Below are 21421 nucleotides of genomic sequence, written 5' to 3'. Positions count from 1 at the left end.
GCTGACCTGTTCGTTTCTTCCCAAAGGGAGCAGCCAGAAAGACTCAGGGGTAGATTTATTAAGCTCGGTGAAGTGATAAAGTGTTTTTATCACCGGCCAATCAGTTCCTACCTGTCATTTTTCAAACCAAGCCTGTAACTTCACAGGTAGGTGATAAAAACAGTTTATCTCTTCACCGAGCTTAATAAATCTGCCCCCAAAACCCTTATGAAATATCATTGATTGTAAAAATAAGTCAGTGATAATAATTGTGACTTGTGAACGGCCCCGTACAGAAATGGAGGGAGTGACAGGCTGCCCCTCTCTCTTTCAGGTTATTGGTTTTTCACCACATGTGGGGCCAGCGGTCCTCACGGGCCAAGTCAGAAGCTCTGCGACGAGGCCTACGAGAACTTCAGTGTGATGGTGGGAACCGGTGACCAGAGAGGAGTACAGATCTGGAGAGTGCCTGAAACCAACAGATACAGGTGAGTCTTTTATTACGCTGAGGTTCCCCGCAAAGGTATTTAAAGATATACCTAATAGTACAGGACCGAATGATTGGTCAGCACGCACAAGTTTGACTTTGACAAAAAGTTGGCATGGTCAACGCAAGCAAAGGATCGACATGACAACAATTGACAGTCACATGAAAAGGTTGACATGAGTATTTTTTGTGATTTCTTTTTTCCTTAATTTTTTTATTTTTCATACTTTAACATCTGTGTAGACTTCTATTGGACGCCCGAAGAATGGAGAGAAGAGCGAACAACGTGATTGTACACGCTACACTAATTGGGGCTACATGTGCTCAGGTGTCGACATTCATACAAAAAAAAAAAGGAAAATCTCATGTTGACTTTTTCATGTCGATCTGTGTCTTGGTACGACCTTTTGTCAAAGCCATCCCTTGTGTACGTCGGCCTCTTGGTGTCGACGTTTTGACTGCCAACATAGACACTGTCTGTCCTATGATGCATGAGAGAGTATGAGATTACAGTATTTGATTGTAATGAATTATTTTGGACTGTATCAGATTTCCTACAGTCTCTGGTGTAACCGCCGGTGGCCGTGATCCGCTGCCGGCCGTGACCTGCTGACAGTCAGCCGCCCGTCGGGTGAACTCCTGCCCTGCTCTGCTCCTGCGTAGAGCACATGCAGGATGGCACTTCACACGCTAATTACAGGAGAACAGCCGCACTCTGTACTTATCATTAACAAGTCTCTCAGGCTGTGTAGTTACACTTCCATAATAAGACCCTTCTGGGTATTTATAGCCTCCTCCAGTTAATATCTCGCTGCTTTTACGTACAATTTAACACCCTTCTCCACGGTTTCCAGGAATAATCATTTCATATTTTACTTTTTATTTGAACTCTCTGTTAAATCTCCCATTGACCTCTGCAATCTGCGAAACATCGGCGTCTCGCCCAGAGCGCTGTTTACCAGTATCCACCCGATTTGTTTATTTGCAGCATATTTTGTTCATAGAATATATTTTGGGGGTGATTCAGGTTGATACGCTATGTAGACAGCGGGGCCCGGTAGGGGGCTGTCGCATTTGGAAGCCCAACGTTTCCTGTGCGCTCACCGGACACCGGAGTTAGTCTACGATTACTCTGAATGGCAACCTCCTGCCCGCTTTCTAGGCCGGTAATTTGCGTCAAAAGACACAGGCACTGGCCTCCCCACTCCCAGAAAATGGGATGACACACCCCCATTATCTGGAATCGCTGCCCAGCTCCGCCCACTCCCCACCGCTCAATGGCCACAGCATGTCCATCATAGAAATCCTCATTGCAGTATCAGCACCTATTAGCGCATGTGGAGTCTGCCGACAATCGCTCCATTGTGTAGAAACATTTATTAGGCCCCTGAAGGTACAAGCGCCTTCCATTGTCTCTCAACAGGGTCAGAAGGTCGACAAAAGCATTAGGTCGACAGACAAAAAGTCGACCTGAGTTTTTTTTGTCCTGAATGCTGTGCTCGGCCTACTAGTATATTCTCCCCCCATGCCGTAGTGGATGGTAGGGTATAAAATAATGCCTGCCGGCACAAGTCGGCTAAAAGTAAACGTGAAAAAGTCATGTCGACGTTTTGACTTTTGACCTTCCCATTGTCGACCTAATGCTTGTGTGGACCTTAACCATGTTGACCTATTCCTGCTGACATTCAGTGGACGACTTAATGTACAGTATGTCCACCTTCATAGTGTCGACGTAACGATCGGATTTCACCGCTACCATGCGTTCGGGATGTTTACAGCACCAACAAAATTTGCAGGGTGGAATTATTGATTTACTTGCAAATGGACCTTAAGCCCTTCCATACGTTCTAATGACCATCTCTGTTCTTCTAGATCGTCGGAATCCGTTGTATAAAGTATGACGTGGTGACACCGCACAGAAGCTAAAATGCTGCATTTTTATTCCTTTTGCAGAATATCTGGTTACGGAGCAGCCGGTGGCATGGGAGGAAAGACCCCAACAAGGGCGCACGGCACGGCCCTGGTGGGGGTGTTTGAACTGCAGATGTATGACATCCTCTATATACTGGTGGGCCAGCAGGGCGAGGATGCCTGCCCTCGTGTGAGTCTTCATTCTAGATACACCGCTATAATAAATGTGCTATCCGGATTTAGGTCAACCACTATTGCTGAAATGGTCAAAGGTCCACGTGGTCAAACTTTTCATCTTGACCCTGTGTGCATTTATTAAGATGGGAGTTCTATTGCTTTAAAGATGGGATGTTTCCCGTAGCAACCAACCAGTTTATTTTGCACCTTCCAAAAGATAATAGATGGAAACTGGTTGGTTGCTATGGGCAACAGCTCAACTTCAATAGAACTCCCATGTTAGTAGATTTTACAACCAGTTTCCCATTGTTATGGAACCCCACCAGATAAGTGTCCCCTTATTCTCATGACCTCAAGTGTCAGTGTGTGCTGTTCTTGGTCTTCTATAAGTTCCCCAAGTGTCTGTGTGCCCTTATTCTTGGAGGTCACAAGATACTGTACCACAAGTTACAGTGTTCTCTTGCCCTGATACCATATAGGCTAACGTGTCTTCGTTCTAGAACAGTGGTTCCCAACCCTGGTCCTCAACAGTGCACGTTTTCCAGGTCACCTGGCAGGTGCACAGATTATTCAGACACATTTTAAAAGACCCACAGGTGGAGCTAATTATGTCACTTGTGATTCTGTGTGGAAACCTGGAAAACATGCACTGTTGGGGGTACTTGAGGACCAGGGTTGGGAACCACTGTTCTAGAACACAAAACATCAGAGTAATCTTCCGCTAAGGTTTGTTTCCCAAGGGCTGGGTTCTAAAACCCGGTGCTTCCGATTGTGTCTATACTGGAAATGTAAAGGGGTAATGCTTTACCAGCCATGTTTTGTTAGTAAAACGTTTCCCTTTTAAATTTTGGGCTTTAACATGATCGGAACCTTCAAAGCGACGCTTAGCAAATAACCCCCCAAAAGGTTAATTTGCCTCTCCTCTAGGAGATCCCAAATCTCTTTATGTTCCAACAAATACCCATATTCCTGGGAGCATCTTCATCTCTCAGTCCAGCTGATGGGCTCATATTCCGACAGACGTGCAGCATTAATTGTATCATCGATGGTCATAAAAGCAGATAAGCGCCAAGTGAAATGGGCACACAATAGCCTCTCACCGCCCGCTGCTTCTCACATTTATCCTCTGTCTTCAAATATTTCTTTTCAGTATCTGGTGAGTAAAAGAGACTGAGAAATAATGACAGGATGAGATGTGTTCCGGGTTGTATACTAATAACCGTCACACACAGCAGGCCTGTAGCGTAATTATCCCAGCGTCCACCACTACTGGCCTAATAAGTCTTCATAGAGACGTGCGTCCACTGTGACGGAGCTGCGAATAACCCTCATAATGGCTGAATCATTCTCCCGATGCGCAATGATTGGTATAATAGGGCTAACAGTGATTCCTGCAACGCCTTGCAAACACGTGCCTACACCACAGGCCCGATTCAGACCCGATCGCACTGCCAGCATTCAGTTATGCTGCCAGAAGTTCGCTCAGCTCACAGCACTGCACAGCATTGTGCCGGCGCTGGGTACTAAGCGATCTGTCAGGGCCAGTGTGGTCGGGGAGAACACCGGCCCTGACCGTCAGTCTAACTAGATTTATCCACCATGCTGGATATTAATCGCCGGGCGATTGCAACACATTGGGCCACACACCGTTGTCGATATGGCCCCGACGCACGGAGCGATGTAGGGCATTTTCTAAGTGATCTAATGAGACGGTGTGTGGGCCGGGATGCGGTCATCTATTAGAATGAACTTAGGTCTACAGTCATTAGGTCGACCCCACTAGGTCGACTGGCAGGAAGGTCGACCTGACTTAAGGTCGACATGGGCCAAGGTCGACATGACTTAAGGTCGAATTTGCATAAAGGTCAACATGGGCCAAGGTCGACATGACTTAAGGTCGAATTTGCATAAAGGTCGACATGAGGAAGGTCGACTGGTCATAAGGTCGACATGGGATTTTCACTGTTTTTTGAGCCAACATGTGCCGACAGGCGGTATTTCATGCCCTACCATCCACTAGGGCGTGGTGGGAGAATAAAATAGTGTGCCGAGCGCAGCGAGGCACCGTGCCCGAAGCATTGCGAGCGATGCGAGGGTCCGATTCTCATTGCCAACTGTGTCCATGTCGACTGTGTCGACATTCGGATCAAAAAACAGTGAAAAACCCATGTCGACCTTATGACCAGTCGACCTTCCTCATGTCGACCTTTATGCAAATTCGACCTTAAGTCATGTCGACCTTGGCCCATGTCGACCTTAAGTCAGGTCGACCTTCCTGCCAGTCGACCTAGTGGGGTCGACCTAATGACTGTAGACCTAAATGCAGTCTGACGAATGATCCCATTCCTGTGGGCCACATTAGACCTGACAATTAGAATGTAATCTGTGCTGTTCATGGCAATACAAAATTCTATTACGCCTTAAAAATCACAACCAGGGACAGTGGGGTAAACTAATACCCCATTTAAACCAAAAATTACAGTTCCGACCCGGCATTTAGAAGAAGGATCCAAGCCGGGTCAGATCTGGGATTTACACTCTTTACACTGCGGTGCCCACCCGCAGTGTAGTAGGAGGTGGCACTTGGAGATTAGATCATCTCCAAGCGCCGGGACCACGGTGATCCCCGCCGGAAACACCGATCGCCCTGCTGGGGGCAGCCCAGCACCAAGGTAAGCTGCTGGGCTGCCCCCAGCCCCCGTACACCCCAGGCGTTATCCGGGAGGTGAATGGATGGCGCACACAGGCATCCATTCACCTCCTCCGCTGCTGCTGTCTGCAGAGTATAGCAGACAGCAGCGGGAGCTGTGTGTGCCCCCCCCCTCCCGTCCAACCTGCGGATGCTACGGTCCGCAGGTTGCATGTCCCCCATTGATGTAAATGGGAGCTGGGTCGGATGACCCAGCGTACCCATTTACACCGCCCTCTTCCCAGGTCCTAGCCGTGTTCTACCCAGGTGAGGACCTGGGTAGAAGTCCCGTGTAAAGGGACAAGGCATGACACATTTACACTGCCGCTGACCCGGGTCTGACCCACCAAAGACCCGGAGTTTTGCGGCGGTGTAAAAGGGGTATTACTAAGATGAGAGTTCTATTGCCCGTAGCAACCAATCAGTTCTATCTATTATCTTCTAGAAGTTGCTAAATAAATAAGTAGAATCTGGTTGGTTGCTATGGGCAACATCTTATATTCAATAGAACTCCCATCTTAGTATATTTACCCCAGTGACTCTGATAGGAGCCCATCTCTGGGATGTGTAATGTAAAGCCAGAGTATAAGTGATTGCTGCTCCCGGGGAGGGATCCAGGGGATCCCTTTCTCTGTAAATGATGCAGTAATGGCTAAAAATATAGTGCTCATTGTATATATGGGGCCTTATTCAGATCTGATCGCAGCCGCACAAAGGAAAAATCATTCGATGGTTGCTCACATCGAAAGATTTTTTTCTCCGTTCGTGGATAAAAGTAAGTCTATATTTACTTTTTTCCTGGCGGAGATGGCCGGAAATAGGGCGGGCACCATGAAGGGGGGAGAAGAGGGAGAGGACACACTGCTGATGCCTTTGCTTCGCACAGGGAGGAGGAGCCGCTGCCATTGTCTGATGAAGGAGAGAAAGTAATGGTGAGCATCCCAGCATCTGTTTGTCTTTGCCCCCCCCCAACTCTTCCCTCTGTCTATGCTGCCCCTCCATCCATCTGTCAGTCTGTCCCCCAACATGGTACTTTGTCCCCATCTGTCTATGCTCCCCTTGATCCATCCACCTGTGCTCCCCCTCCCCTCATCCATCTTTCTATCTGTCCATCTTTGCCCCACCTGTCTGTCCTGTGCCATATAATATGTAATGGGCATTACAGTGTGTCAAATAGTGTGTAATGGGCATCACGATGTGAGGCGCAACATCTAATGGGCATCACGGTGTGAGGCATAATGTGTAATGGGCATCATGGTGTAAGGCGCAATGTGTAATTGGCATCACAGTGTGGGGCGCAGCGTGTAATAGGCATTATGGTGTGTGGCATAATGTATAATGGGCATTATACTATGTAATGTCTGTGTGACGTTTAATAGAGATGGGCAAAATGGTTCATTAAGTCGAGCCGGGTCCCACTGGAACGTCCCGTGAAAAGATACGGATCTTTTAGACGGATCCTCGGCTCGCTTTAAAAAAAAAAGGGGGGGGATATACATGACCGAGTAAATACACTGATCGATGGCTGGGCGCAGAATCACCATCGATGGCGTCTGCACCGATGGCCATCCCTAGCAGCAGCAGCTAATCTTTCTATCAGTTGTAGTCACAGCACTGTACTCAGTCTACAGAAGTAGTACATCTCAACTGCCACAGATGGCAGCACTGAGATAAGGGAAATGTATTGGAAACTGAACCGGATCACCTTTTTGGAATCTGCGGTTCATTCGTCCTTGGGAAGGATCCGTTCAAAAGATCCGGTTCGCTCGCGAACGAACCATCTCTAACGTTGAATAGGCATTACGGTTTGTTATATAGTATGTAATGGGCATCATGTGTGACCTTATGTGTAATTGGCATCACAGCATGTGGCTTTAAGTGCAATGGGCATTACGGTGTGTGGTATAATGTTAGGCCGTGTCCCCTTTTTGCAAGAGCCCTGCCTACTACAAATCGGGAGAGGGGGGGGGCGCGAAACAACAAAGCGTCCACGGAGAGAGGTATTAAAGTCCTTTCCTGTGAAATTAGCTCACACGTCCTTTGTAGTGGACATTCCGTAGGAACCAAAGCTTAACGTCAGCATGTGCAGTGGGAATCTGCCGGCTCCTGTGGTTTTATACGTACATTGTCCTCCTGCCAGGCAGATAGACGGTAGGAATACGCAGCATTAGTTATTAATGCAAGAAGAAAAACTAGAGATATCTGCGGCACACAGGGTGGGAGTCTAACTTGGAATTAAAGTTAAAACACTTTGTATCAAGAACAAACTATGTTGCTATGTAAGTTGAGCAAATCAAATATTAAACTCGCCATCGGGTATCCCCAGGTCCACACTTTACAATTCACCATAAACCTTAACTTAACCTTAACAACTAAACTTATCTAATAAAAAAGACACGGACACAACGTGCTGGCGTTTCAAAATGAATGTCAAATTTATTTTGACAATTAACTATAACTATAAATGGTGGCGGCACCAAAGAACGGTCACTATAGGAAAGTGGGGGTTAAAGATGACTACCATACACACCATCGCTGGTGATCACTCTCCCTGGTCATCCACCCAGGCTGGGGGTGGCCATCCCCCGGGCAGAAGCATGGCCCATGACCATCGATGTCAAGGGAGAGCGCAACCCACTATCTACACACACACAGAGATCTTACAAGGATGACCGTTCTTTACCGCCGCCGAAGAAGAATAGGGAAGGGTGGGTGGGGCTTTTCCGGACAGAGGAAGCTTCACATTTAGCATGTGACTATTCTTACACTGTCTAATCCCTCCCACTGCTCTGATAGGCCTTGTGCCCATCCTGATTAGCATATCACATGACCTTCCAAGTGTAACCTGGAGAACCCATCAGCGGTTTATGCTCTCTCAGTGCCTATTCAGCATTCGTGATTCTTTCTGTCAGGGTAAATACGGTCTGCTTTTGCATGTAGCCCACAGATGTAAGACAGCTTTATATTTACACTGCAGTTTGAACAAACCCCAACAGAGCCAAACTCTCACTGTACCTGTTACATCAACACCGACCGACACGCTGGGGGCAAGCCCAGCACCCAGGTAAGCTGCTGAGCTGCCTTCAGCCTCCGTTCATGAGGTGAATGGATGCCGCACACAGGCATCCATTCACCTCTGCCCAGCCTCCGCTGCTGTCTACATAGTACCGCAGACAGCAGCTGAGGCTGTACACAGTCTCTGCTCAACCTCCGGACTGACCTCAGGGCGCTGCGGTCCGGAGGTTGGTGCTCCCTGATTGGTAGAAAATGGGTCCCTGGGTCAGATGACCCGGGTTACTCATTTACACGGCCCCTGACTCCGGGGAAGCCCCGTGTCCAACCCTGAACATTTGCCAACATTTGGTTATTTTTTTTACCCCTTTTACACCAAGCCCCGGCCCAGACTGGAGACGCAATAACCCGGGTCGCAGCTCTGGTGTAAAAGGGGTATAATTTAGACCTGATCGCAGGACAAATTTGTTCTCAAAATGGGCAAAACCATGCTGCACTGCAGGTGTGGCAGATGTAACATGTGCAGAGAGAGTTAGATTTGGGTGAGGTGTGTTCAAACTGTAATCTAAATTGCAGTGTAAAATTAAAGCAGACAGTATTTACCCTGCACAGAAACAAAATAACTAAAATCATTTGAGAACAAATGTGTCCTGCAATCAGGTCTGAATTAGGCCGCAGTGTCTAGGTGCATAGATTAACAGCAGATGATCAAAATTTACAAGGTCGAGATTTTGCATATGCCGACCTTGTGAACGTCCACAATTTGGTGTCCACCTATCAGCTGCATACCTGTCTCGCGTGAGGACAGCCTCTTCTCGCTATTCCAGTCAGCGCTCCTCAGACAGGTGTCAGAGGGCAAGTGATGCGCTAGAGGGGATGGAGCCACATGTGGCAGCCCCATAGAGACCAACACCCCCGGGAATCTTCCCTGGGGCTTAAACGGCCCATCTGCCCCTGTATGTAAGTGAGATTAAGGGACAATTAAAAACTCATTGGGTATGGGTAAAAACCAGACCCAAACATCAAACTCTGCAGTCCGGAGCTTGTAGTGTCTGGTCCGGGGGGTGTCCTGTGTGTGTGTGTGTGGGGGGGGGGGGGGTGCTTCACATGACAGCTGTAACCAGGGAGGAGAATAAAGCCTCCCTGTATGGTCCAGGCATGTAGCAAACCGGAGCGGTCCGGACCACATAATATCACCTTCCCCATGTCCCTGGTGAAAGCTATCACAGGCATCCCCCCAGACAAGACAACCCCAGGACGGGATACCCCCCTGCCCGGTGTTGTACGTGTCCGGTTTTTACATAGTCCCAAACTTTTTTAATTTATGTTATCAGATATTAAATAGACGTGCAGCTGTTATGCCTTCAAATATTTTTTTTTATTCCAATAAAACATCCAAAGAAATAAAATTAAATATGTATTTCTTTTAATGAAATGCTTTTAGTGCCGCTCCAATAAAGCAGAAATAAGACTTTATGAATTGTAGCTGTAGAACGGATATATGGACTGTTGCAGTAATTGCACCTTGCGCCGCTGGTTAGGGGTTTATCTAGTTAATTGGACTGTAATCAGCAGCTCTGCACTAAACCTCTGGACTGAAAGGTGCTTTATTATGTCATAGAGTTATCTCAGTGTTCTGGAAACTCTGGACGCGTCATTATTCATTGTATCTGTCTTCCGTTGTCAGGCTCTAAAGCCCAATGGGAAATGGGAGATTATGGGTAATGAACTATTCACACAACTTTATTAGGACAATCACAAAATCTGCAGGCTCTTACATGTCCTCATGCCTATGCAGCCCTCACTTAATCTAATGCTCTCACCATGGCTGGAAAGTAGCTCCCCACTGAGTTGTGTTCTGGAGGAATACAGCAAGTTACAAAGATATTTTCGATCCTCTAGATCAGGGATGGCCACACGTGGTTCTAGATGTAGCATATTCGGGAAGCCGGCTCCAATGGATGAAATGTTACCTATGAGACTGTTAGCTTATAATAAAAGTGTAACAGTTATAGAGATGGGGCATTGCTGGGGACCTGTCCACAGGACCTTGGGGTCCCAGCTGAACCCTTGTCCTTTCTTTTTGTTATAGGAAGCACCAGTGTGGCCTGTACACTGTTTATTGATGGGTCTATAAATATGACCCCAACATATTAATTTCCCCCAAGCTTTCAGGCCGATCACTACTTAACTTCTGGGGATCCAGGAGCAGCAAGGAGGATGTGGACCTGCCAGCGTAATAGAAGATTGAGAGGGTGGTGGGCAGTGTGGGCAAACACAACAGAGGGGAATAGGCATGAGCCAAAGGGCACACGGCCAGGAGTCGAAGGGGACAGATACAAATGGACAGACGGGAGATGTATCTCTGCATACTTATAAACAGTTGATTGGGTGCATGCGTAAGAGAACCAAGTGGGGCGTCCTGTGGCTGTGAATCCGGAGGTTCTCCTTTTCTGACTCATGCGTTTGGTGCCAAACTCAGATCTCCTGCACCTATTACCAAATAGGTGCAAATGCTGGTAATCAATAATGATGTAAGAATGGGGCGTAGCGATAGCATCGATGTGTGCGACTAAGAATCAGGCCCTCTGAGGGCTGGGAACACTGGGTGCTGGATCCACAAATGAATCAATGTTAGGATACCCCGTGGCAGCTCTTGTGACTGCGTTAAAGTCTTCCCCTGATATAAAAAAAAAATCTGGCAGCACCTAGAGCACAGGTTCTCAAACTCTGTCCTCAGGACCCCACACAGTCCATGTTTTCCAGGTCTCCTGTGGATTTTTAAAACGACAGTTGTTTATAAAGAGTGCACCTGCCGAGTGACCTGGAAAACATGACCCTTGTGGGATCCTGCGGACCAAGTTTGAGAACCGCTGCTCTAGAGCTAACACCCAGCATGTAAGGGATTATCGGAGAAAGTCCACGAGCCCAGCAGTAAATAAACTATCTCTATTATCCGCACGTAATCAGCGACACCGCCTGCAGGGTAAACACCATGTTCCCTATTCCGCTACCTTTACTGGAAGCAGTCGGAACACAGACAGCAGTAAAAAAAGTTATTAGCTGTACAGCAAGGTCCTGTTTTATGGTGGAGAGCGCCAGCTATTCCAATGTGACATTATATTCCGCTAATTGATCTGCTGCTGTCACTAACAGCGCTACCCTCTATTTATTTCCCTGCGCAGACTGATCCGGTTCTGAAAATGGTCTGCATGGGAGAGAATAACGAGATCGAAGAAGAGATGAGAGTTAACGGCAGCGTAAACGAATGGGCCGGAGGAGGCGGAGGTGGGGGAGGAGCTACTTACATATTCAAGGTAAAGTACAACTTGGAGTATCATCCATAACGGGGGCAGTAGAATTGGCTGATATTCAGAATCTTGGACTATGACCAGGGCCTCCGAGAGGGGGGTGGGGGCCCAGGCTTGCTGTAGGGGCCCTGGTCTGACCCCCCCCCCCCCCCCCCCTCCGCCATCCCTCCCGGGCAGCAGCTGCACGCACCTACAGCATGTGCTGTGCTGACAGCAGGCTTAGCGTGAGCGTCTCACTGACAGTAGGTGCTGTAGGTTTGCTGCTACTTAGTGGGGGGGGGGGGACAATAACACGCCCCCCTCGACTTTATAGTTTTTTTTTTCACCCCCCCCCCCTAAACATTTTTGGGGTGTGGCCTAGCTATTCCAGCAAAGACAGGAACAGACGCGAAACAGACGTTATCTGCGTCACTGGCCCATCCGACATCTGACTGTCACTAACGTTGTCTCGGTTGTTTCATGTATAATTTGTGTAGCATTTAGCTGCGGCTGCTTACTGTAACAGCGGTGAAATATTACTTTTAATTATTACTCATGGTAGAAGCGTCGGCCCTTCCTCAGCTTCCGTTTACCCAGTTCACGGCAATTAATATACATCTGACATGTACTTGACAACAAGCGGAGTGCCGCTTCCTCATAGAATGGATATTAAATCGGTGACGGCCATTAATAACGCCCCCTCCCCCGCTCTCTGAGCAATAAAAGCAGGATCTGCAGAGTTTCACCGACAATTCCTGGCTGCCCAATAATTACAAACTGAACTGGAAATATTGCTGCAACTTGTCAATAGAGGATTGTCGGGATGAGTTAAACGTAGCAGACGACCAAAACTCATTTAACACTGAATAAGAAAAGGATATTGGCAAATGTGAAACAAAACCGATAAATAACTTCATGTCGGTAAAGTGTTGTCATCAGAATCGGCCGTTGGTAAAATCACTGTGTTATTACTGTATAAATTAGTTACCAGCCCATTATAATGACAGACCAACAAAACAGTAATGTCAGCACTAGAACACTTGGATTGCTCCATCTAGCACCATCTAGTGGCCGCCGGTGCACAAAACACTTGCATTCCCCCCTGTAGAGGTGAGGAGCAATGTTAGTGTTTTACTATATAGAGTGTTTATAGTGAGTGTGTAGAGCGCAGCAGTAGCGGTAAAGTGTGCGGATCACATCGGTAGCGGTAAAGTATCCCGAGTGCAGCTGTAACGGTAAAGTTATTCGGGCACAGAGGTAGAGGAAAATTTCGCCTAGCGCAGCAGTAGCAGTAAAGTGTGCTGAGCGCAGCGGTAGCGGTAAACTGTGCCGCGCACAGCAATAGTGGAAAATTGTGTCGAGAGCAGCAGTAGCAGAAAATTGTGCCGCGCACAGCAGTAACAGAAAATTGTTCCGAGCACAGCAGTAGTGGAAAATTGTGTCGAGAGCAACAGTGGTGGAAAATTGTGCCAAGCGCAGCAGTAGCAGAAAATTGTGCCGAGCACAGCGGTAGCGGCAAAGTGTGCCGAGCACAGCGGTAGCGGCAAAGTGTGCCGAGCACAGCGGCTGCGGCAAAGTTCGCTGGGTACAGCGGTAGCGGTAAAGTGCGCCGAGCGCAGCAGTAGTGGTAAATTGTGCTGAGCGCAATCTGAAAAGAAGTGTGTGGATTACATCGGTAGCGGTAAAGTGTCCTGAGTGCTGTGATAGCGGTAAAGTTCGTCAGGCACAGCAGTAGAGGCAAATTTTGCCGGGCGCATCGGTAGTGGTAAAGTGTGCCTAGCGCATCGGTAGCTGAAAATTGTGCCGAGTGCAGCGGTAACGGCAAAGTGTGCCAAACACATCGGCAGCGGTAAAGTGTGCCGAGTGCAGCAGTAGCGGTAAAGTGTGCCCAGTGCAGCATTAGCGGTAAAGTGTGCCGAGTGCAGCATTTGCGGTAAAGTGTGCCGAGTGCAGCAGTAGGGGTAAAGTGTGCCGAGTGCAGCAGTAGCGGTAAAGTGTGCCGAGTGCAGCAGTAGGGGTAAAGTGTGCCGAGTGCAGCAGTAGAGGTAAAGTGTGCCGAGTGCAGCAGTAGGGGTAAAGTGTGCCGAGTGAAGCAGTAGGGGTAAAGTGTGCCGAGTGCAGCAGTAGGGGTAAAGTGTGCCGAGTGCAGCAGTAGCGGTAAAGTGTGCCTAGTGCAGCAGTAGCGGTAAAGTGTGTCGAGTGCATCGGTAGTGGTAAAGTGTGCCTAGCGCATCGGTAGCTTAAAATTGTGCCGAGTGCAGCGGTAACGGCAAAGTGTGCCAAACACAGCGGCAGCGGTAAAGTGTGCCGAGTGCAGCAGTAGTGGTAAAGTGTGCCGAGTGCAGCAGTAGGGGTAAAGTGTGCCGAGTGCAGCAGTAGAGGTAAAGTGTGCCGAGTGCAGCAGTAGGGGTAAAGTGTGCCGAGTGCAGCAGTAGAGGTAAAGTGTGCCGAGTGCAGCAGTAGGGGTAAAGTGTGCCGAGTGCAGCAGTAGCGGTAAAGTGTGCCGAGTGCAGCAGTAGCGGTAAAGTGTGCCAAGTGCAGCAGTAGCGGTAAAGTGTGTCGAGTGCAGCAGTAGCGGTAAAGTGTGCCGAGTGCAGCAGTAGGGGTAAAGTGTGCCGAGTGCAGCAGTAGCGGTAAAGTGTGCCGAGTGCAGCAGTAGCGGTAAAGTGTGCCGAGTGCAGCAGTAGCGGTAAAGTGTGTCGAGTGCAGCAGTAGCGGTAAAGTGTGTCGAGTGCAGTAGTAGCGGTAAAGTGTGCCGAGTGCAGCAGTAGCGGTAAAGTGTGCCGAGTGCAGCAGTAGCGGTAAAGTGTGCCGAGTGCAGCAGTAGCGGTAAAGTGTGTTGAGTGCAGCAGTAGCGGTAAAGTGTGTCGAGTGCAGTAGTAGCGGTAAAGTGTGCCGAGTGCAGCAGTAGCGGTAAAGTGTGCCGAGTGCAGCAGTAGCGGTAAAGTGTGCCGAGTGCAGCAGTAGCGGTAAAGTGTGCCGAGTGCAGCAGTAGCGGTAAAGTGTGCCGAGTGCAGCAGTAGCGGTAAAGTGTGCCAAGTGCAGCAGTAGCGGTAAAGTGTGTCGAGTGCAGCAGTAGCGGTAAAGTGTGCCGAGTGCAGCAGTAGGGGTAAAGTGTGCCGAGTGCAGCAGTAGCGGTAAAGTGTGCCGAGTGCAGCAGTAGCGGTAAAGTGTGCCGAGTGCAGCAGTAGCGGTAAAGTGTGTCGAGTGCAGCAGTAGCGGTAAAGTGTGTCGAGTGCAGTAGTAGCGGTAAAGTGTGCCGAGTGCAGCAGTAGCGGTAAAGTGTGCCGAGTGCAGCAGTAGCGGTAAAGTGTGCCGAGTGCAGCAGTAGCGGTAAAGTGTGTTGAGTGCAGCAGTAGCGGTAAAGTGTGTCGAGTGCAGTAGTAGCGGTAAAGTGTGCCGAGTGCAGCAGTAGCGGTAAAGTGTGCCGAGTGCAGCAGTAGCGGTAAAGTGTGCCGAGTGCAGCAGTAGCGGTAAAGTGTGCCGAGTGCAGCAGTAGCGGTAAAGTGTGCCGAGTGCAGCAGTAGCGGTAAAGTGTGCCGAGTGCAGCAGTAGCGGTAAAGTGTGCTGAATGCAATCTGAAAAGAAGTTTAGTATTGTTTCTTACACCCCAAACCACCCATTGTGGAGACATCCCTAAAATTTATCATCAGTGCGTTATCATGCAGTAATGTGTTTATTCCAGCTTCTGGACCCTGAGATCTCTTTGTGCCATAAGGACCTCACATGAAATTGGGCCTCCAAACAAGGGCGCTTGCGCAGAAAAGCAGCCTGTAGTGCAGCATTGTTTATTTACCAATCTTTACAGATGGAGAACGGAAAATATATTCCGCTGCTAATTGCTGCGGGAGGAGGCGGACGAGCCTACAGGGCGAAGGCGAACATCATTCAGCCCGAGAGGCTGGAGAGTAATTTCTCTGTACCGGGGCTGAACGGGAAATCTGGGGCAGCAGGTAAATAATTTGTAGCCACAGACTCTTAGTAGATTAATCATTAAAGTGGTTATGAAATTTTTACACATTCTGGGGACGTTCTGCTGTATCCCCACTAGGGGCGCTGTTACATTGGAGTTTGTGAAAAAGCTTTGATTTAACATTTTATTGTTGTAATATTTTTATTGGTACTTGTTTCCTAGCACGGCCACAATCGTGTGGATCGTGTACCTTTAAGTTAAGGTACACGATCCACACGATGGACCCGATTTCCTTTGAAATCAGGTCCATTTTGCCGGCAAAGGGTCAAAATCGGGGGCATCGCGTCGGTCGGGACCATTAACATTGGTCCCGACGCGACCGACGCGATGCCCCCGATTTTGCCATAGGCTTCAATGTTAAAATATTTTTTAACATTGAAATCGGGAGGATCGCGTCGGTCTTGTGCCATTATAATGGCACAAGATGAGATGGACTTGATTAAGTCCATCTCACCTTTAAAAAAATGTGAAAAATGTGAAATGGGCCAATATGACCCATTTCACATTATAGATGTCCCCGTCGTCACCCCACGATAGACGCCAACCCGAAGCGTGGCGAGCGCAGCGAGCCCGCGAGGGGCGGCGGTGCGCGTCCTCCGACCTTTTCATTCCCCTACTATCCACGTCGGCGTGGAGTTGAGAATAGAATAGTGTGGCGAGCGCAGCGAGCCACCGAGCCCGAAGCGTGGCGAGCGGACGCGTATAACTTCAGAGGTATACGCGTCCCCTCGCGGGGCTCGCTGCGCTCGCCACGCTTCGGGCTCGGTGGTTTGCTGCGCTCGCCACACTATTCTATTCTCAACTCCACGCCGACGTGGATAGTAGGGGAATGAAAAGGTCGGTGGATGCGCACCGCCACCCCTCGCGGGCTCGCTGCGCTCGCCACGCTTCGGGTTGGCGTCTATCGTGGGGTGAGGTTTACGTCATTAAATTTGGGGGTCTAGGGAATATTTTACATTGAATCCAATGTAAAATCGGGTCCCAGGGACCCGATTTACATTTCATTCAATCAAAAAATCGGGTCGGTCGCGTCGATCGCATCGCATGCGACCAAATCGCATGCGATGCGATCGACCCGATTTTTCCGACACGACCACCCCGATGTAAATCGGTGTGGCCGTGCTAGAAAACAAGTACCTTTTTATTAATTATTATTATGATGTCCATTGTACATACATACATTTTTTGGAGTTTTGGCTGGCCTATGGACTTTTTTACAAATTCCTAAGAGGGATCCAATCAGATCCCTTCCAGTGTCCCCTGTTGCATCATATCATACTGCAGATGCTCAGAACGACTCTCAGGTCATTGGCCCTTATTCAGGTTCATTCGCTTGCAATGTTTTGCAACTGTCAGTTATGCGCATGTGCAGCCGCTGTGTGCAAGTGGCCACGGCAAATAGATTATTCGATGGTGCTCGCACACGTCAGTGCAGTTGGGGGCGTAGGATTGCGGGCCGGGGAATTCGCCCATGGGAACGCCCAGCTGGGCGCTCTCATGGTAATCCCATGATGAGGCGGGGGCAGGCATCTGGTGTCAGCGGATGTCAGCTGCCCACCTGCTTCCTGTACAGGCACTAGCAGGTGTAAGACACCAAAGAGGTGTGAGTCAACCTGAATAAGGGCCATAAACCTGGAAATTCCTGTATCTCAAAAAAGAGGGTTTTATTTCCATAGAGAACTGTCCTTAAACACAACTCTAGGTGCATTCTGGCATTTTAAATGCCAGTATGTGCCCAATAAGTGGCAGAATGTATTGCATCATCCTTCTATGTCCCTGCCTGATGAAGGCTGTCTTATTCAGAAAGATCATTATAGGGGATTCCCACCTATAACTGGCGAATGCTCTTGTATCCTGGTACAGGTGGAGGGGGTGGTTGGAGCGACCCTGCATCATATCCATGGGCAGGAAAATCCCTGATGGATGGCGGCATCGGTGGAGAGTCCTGCCCCCAAGCTGTGAAGAAGTGGGGTTGGGAAACCAGAGGGGGCTTCGGAGGTGGTGGAGGCGGCTGCTCTGCAGGTGGAGGAGGTGGAGGATACATCGGTAATCACTGTGTATATACCATTAATGGCCAAGTGCTTACCACAGCTGTATACTGATGTATTTCTATAGAACTTAAACTACTACTTAACTGCTTTATATGTAGTGGACCTGGTGCTGCTACTATACTATGCTGTTTATGTAACTGGTAATGGTAACATGCGGGGCACTGGTGTATATGTAGTGGTCCCGGTGCTGCTACTATAATACTGTATACTGTGTATGTAATAGTCCTGGTAATGGTAACATGCGGGGCACTTGTGTATATGTAGTGGTCCCGGTGCTGCTAGTATAATACTAGTATACTATGCTGTATATGTAGTGGTTCTGGTAATGGTAACATGCGGGGCACTGCTGTATATGTAGTGTTCCTGGTGCTGTTAGTATACTATGCTGTGTATGTAATGGTCCTGGTAATGGTAACATGCGGGGCACTGCTGTATATGTAGTGTTCCCGGTGCTGCTAGTATACTATGCTGTGTATGTGATGGTCCTGGTAATGGTAACATGCGGGGCACTGCTGTATATGTAGTGGTCCCGGTGCTGCTAGTATACTATGCTGTGTATGTAATGGTCCTGGTAATGGTAACATGCGGGGAACTGCTGTATATGTAGTGTTCCCGGTGCTGCTAGTATACTATGCTGTGTATGTAATGGTCCTATTAATGGTAACATGCGGGGCACTGCTGTATATGTGGTGGTCCTGGTGCTGCTAGTATACTATGCTGTGTATGTAATGGTCCTGGTAATGGTAACATGCGGGGAACTGCTGTATATGTAGTGATCACGGTGCTGCTAGTATACTATGCTGTGTATGCAATGGTCCTGGTAATGGTAACATGCGGGGCACTGCTGTATATGTAGTGGTCCTGGTGCTGTCAGTATACTATTCTGTGTATGTAATGGTCCTGGTAATGGTAACATGCGGCGCAGTGCTGTATATGTAATGGTCCTGGTGCTGTCAGTACACTATGCTGTGTATGTAATGGTCCTGGTAATGGTAACATGCGGGGCACAGCTGTATATGTAGTGGTCCCGGTGCTGCTAGTATACTATGCTGTGTATGTAATGGTCCTGGTAATGGTAACATGCCGGGCACAGCTGTATATGTAGTGGTCCCAGTGCTGTCAGTATACTATGCTGTGTATGTAATGGTCCTGGTAATGGTAACATGCGGGGCACTGCTGTATATGTAATGGTCCTGGTGCTGTCAGTACACTATGCTGTGTATGTAACGGTCCTGGTAATGGTAACATGCGGAGCACTGCTGTATATGTAGTGATCACGGTGCTGCTAGTATACTATGCTGTGTATGCAATGGTCCTGGTAATGGTAACATGCGGGGCACTGCTGTATATGTAGTGGTCCCGGTGCTGCTAGTATACTATGCTGTGTATGTAATGGTCCTATTAATGGTAACATGCGGGGCACTGCTGTATATGTAGTGATCACGGTGCTGCTAGTATACTTTGCTGTGTATGTAATGGCCCTGGTAATGGTAACATGCGGGGAACTGCTGTATATGTAGTGGTCCCGGTGCTGCTAGTATACTATGCTGTGTATGTAATGGTCCTGGTAATGGTAACATGCGGGGAACTGCTGTATATGTAGTGGTCCCGGTGCTGCTAGTATACTATGCTGTGTATGTAATGTTCCTGGTAATGGTAACATGCGGGGCACTGCTGTATATGTAGTGATCACGGTGCTGCTAGTATACTATGCTGTGTATGCAATGGTCCTGGTAATGGTAACATGCGGGGCACTGCTGTATATGTAGTGGTCCCGGTGCTGCTAGTATACTATGCTGTGTATGTAATGGTCGTATTAATGGTAACATGCGGGGCACTGCTGTATATGTAGTGATCACGGTGCTGCTAGTATACTTTGCTGTGTATGTAATGGTCCTGGTAATGGTAACATGCGGGGCACTGCTGTATATGTAGTGGTTCCGGTGCTGCTAGTATACTATGCTGTGTATGTGGTGGTCCTGGTGCTGCTAGTATACTATGCTGTGTATGTAATGGTCCTGGTAATGGTAACATGCGGGGCACTGCTGTATATGTAGTGGTCCCGGTGCTGCTAGTATACTATGCTGTGTATGTGGTGGTACTGGTGCTGCTAGTATACTATGCTGTGTATGTAATGGTCCTGGTAATGGTAACATGCGGGGCACTGCTGTATATGTAGTGGTTCCGGTGCTGCTAGTATACTATGCTGTGTATGTGGTGGTCCTGGTGCTGCTAGTATACTATGCTGTGTATGTAATGGTCCTGGTAATGGTAACATGCGGGGCACTGCTGTATATGTAGTGGTCCCGGTGCTGCTAGTATACTATGCTGTGTATGTAATGGCCCTGGTAATGGTAACATGCGGGGCACTGCTGTATATGTAGTGGTCCCGGTGCTGCTAGTATACTATGCTGTGTATGTAATGGCCCTGGTAATGGTAACATGCGGGGCACTGCTGTATATGTAGTGGTCCTGGTGCTGTCAGTACACTATGCTGTGTATGTAATGGTCCTGGTAATGGTAACATGCGGGGCACTGCTGTATATGTAGTGGTGCCAGTGCTGCTAGTATACTATGCTGTGTATGTGGTGGTCCTGGTGCTGCTAGTATACTATGCTGTGTATGTAATGGTCCTGGTAATGGTAACATGCGGGGAACTGCTGTATATGTAGTGGTGCCAGTGCTGCTAGTATACTATGCTGTGTATGTAATGGTCCTGGTAATGGTAACATGCGGGGCACTTGTGTATATGTAGTGGTCCCGGTGCTGCTAGTATACTATGCTGTGTATGTAATGGTCCTGGTAATGGTAACATGCGGGGCACTTGTGTATATGTAGTGGTCCCGGTGCTGCTAGTATACTATGCTGTGTATGTAATGGTCCTGGTAATGGTAACATGCGGAGCACTGCTGTATATGTAGTGGTCCCGGTGCTGCTAGTATACTATGCTGTGTATGTAATGGTACTGGTAATGGTAACATGCGGGGCACTGCTGTATATGTAGTGGTGCCAGTGCTGCTAGTATACTATGCTGTGTATGTGGTGGTCCTGGTGCTGCTAGTATACTATGCTGTGTATGTAATGGTCCTGGTAATGGTAACATGCGGGGCACTGCTGTATATGTAGTGGTGCCGATGCTGCTAGTATACTATGCTGTGTATGTAATGGTCCTGGTAATGGTAACATGCGGGGCACTGCTGTATATGTAGTGGTGCCAGTGTTGCTAGTATACTATGCTGTGTATGTAGTGGTCCTGGTGCTGCTAGTATACTATGCTGTGTATGTAATGGTCCTATTAATGGTAACATGCAGGGCACTGCCGTATATGTAGTGGTTCCGGTGCTGCTAGTATACTATGCTGTGTATGTAATGGTCCTGGTAATGGTAACATGCGGGGCACTGCTGTATATGTAGTGGTTCCGGTGCTGCTAGTATACTATGCTGTGTATGTAGTGGTCCCGGTGCTGCTAGTATACTATGCTGTGTATGTAATGGTCCTGGTAATGGTAACATGCGGGGCACTGCTGTATATGTAGTGGTCCCGGTGCTGCTAGTATACTATGCTGTGTATGTAGTGGTCCTTGTGCTGCTAGTATACTGTGCTGTGTATGTAATGGTCCTGGTAATGGTAACATGCGGAGCACTGCTGTATATGTAGTGGTCCCGGTGCTGCTAGTATACTATGCTGTGTATGTAATGGTCCTGGTAATGGTAACATGCGGGGCACTGCTGTATATGTAGTGGTCCCGGTGCTGCTAGTATACTATGCTGTGTATGTAGTGGTCCTTGTGCTGCTAGTATACTGTGCTGTGTATGTAATAGTCCTGGTAATGGTAACATGCGGGCACTGCT

The 21421-nt window shown here is 48.4% G+C and overlaps 1 protein-coding gene across 3 annotated transcripts in view; it reads left to right on the top strand.

The window, feature by feature from the left end:
• ALK (ALK receptor tyrosine kinase) overlaps nt 1–21421 on the top strand; it is a 601111-nt gene that overhangs the window by 539714 nt on the left and 39976 nt on the right. For all 3 annotated transcript variants that reach the window (XM_083175495.1, XM_083175496.1, XM_083175497.1), the window contains 5 exons: nt 314–467; nt 2420–2567; nt 11441–11572; nt 15354–15498; nt 17382–17564. In XM_083175495.1, the coding sequence (XP_083031621.1) occupies nt 314–467; nt 2420–2567; nt 11441–11572; nt 15354–15498; nt 17382–17564 (762 nt within the window). The remainder of the gene's footprint in view (nt 1–313; nt 468–2419; nt 2568–11440; nt 11573–15353; nt 15499–17381; nt 17565–21421) is intronic.

This window comes from Crinia signifera, chromosome 3 (assembly GCF_055691185.1).
Source record: "Crinia signifera chromosome 3, ASM5569118v1, whole genome shotgun sequence".
NCBI classification, from domain to species: domain Eukaryota; kingdom Metazoa; phylum Chordata; class Amphibia; order Anura; family Myobatrachidae; genus Crinia; species Crinia signifera.
Note: the sequence above shows the minus strand (reverse complement) of the source record. Positions and strands in the feature narration are given on the sequence as shown.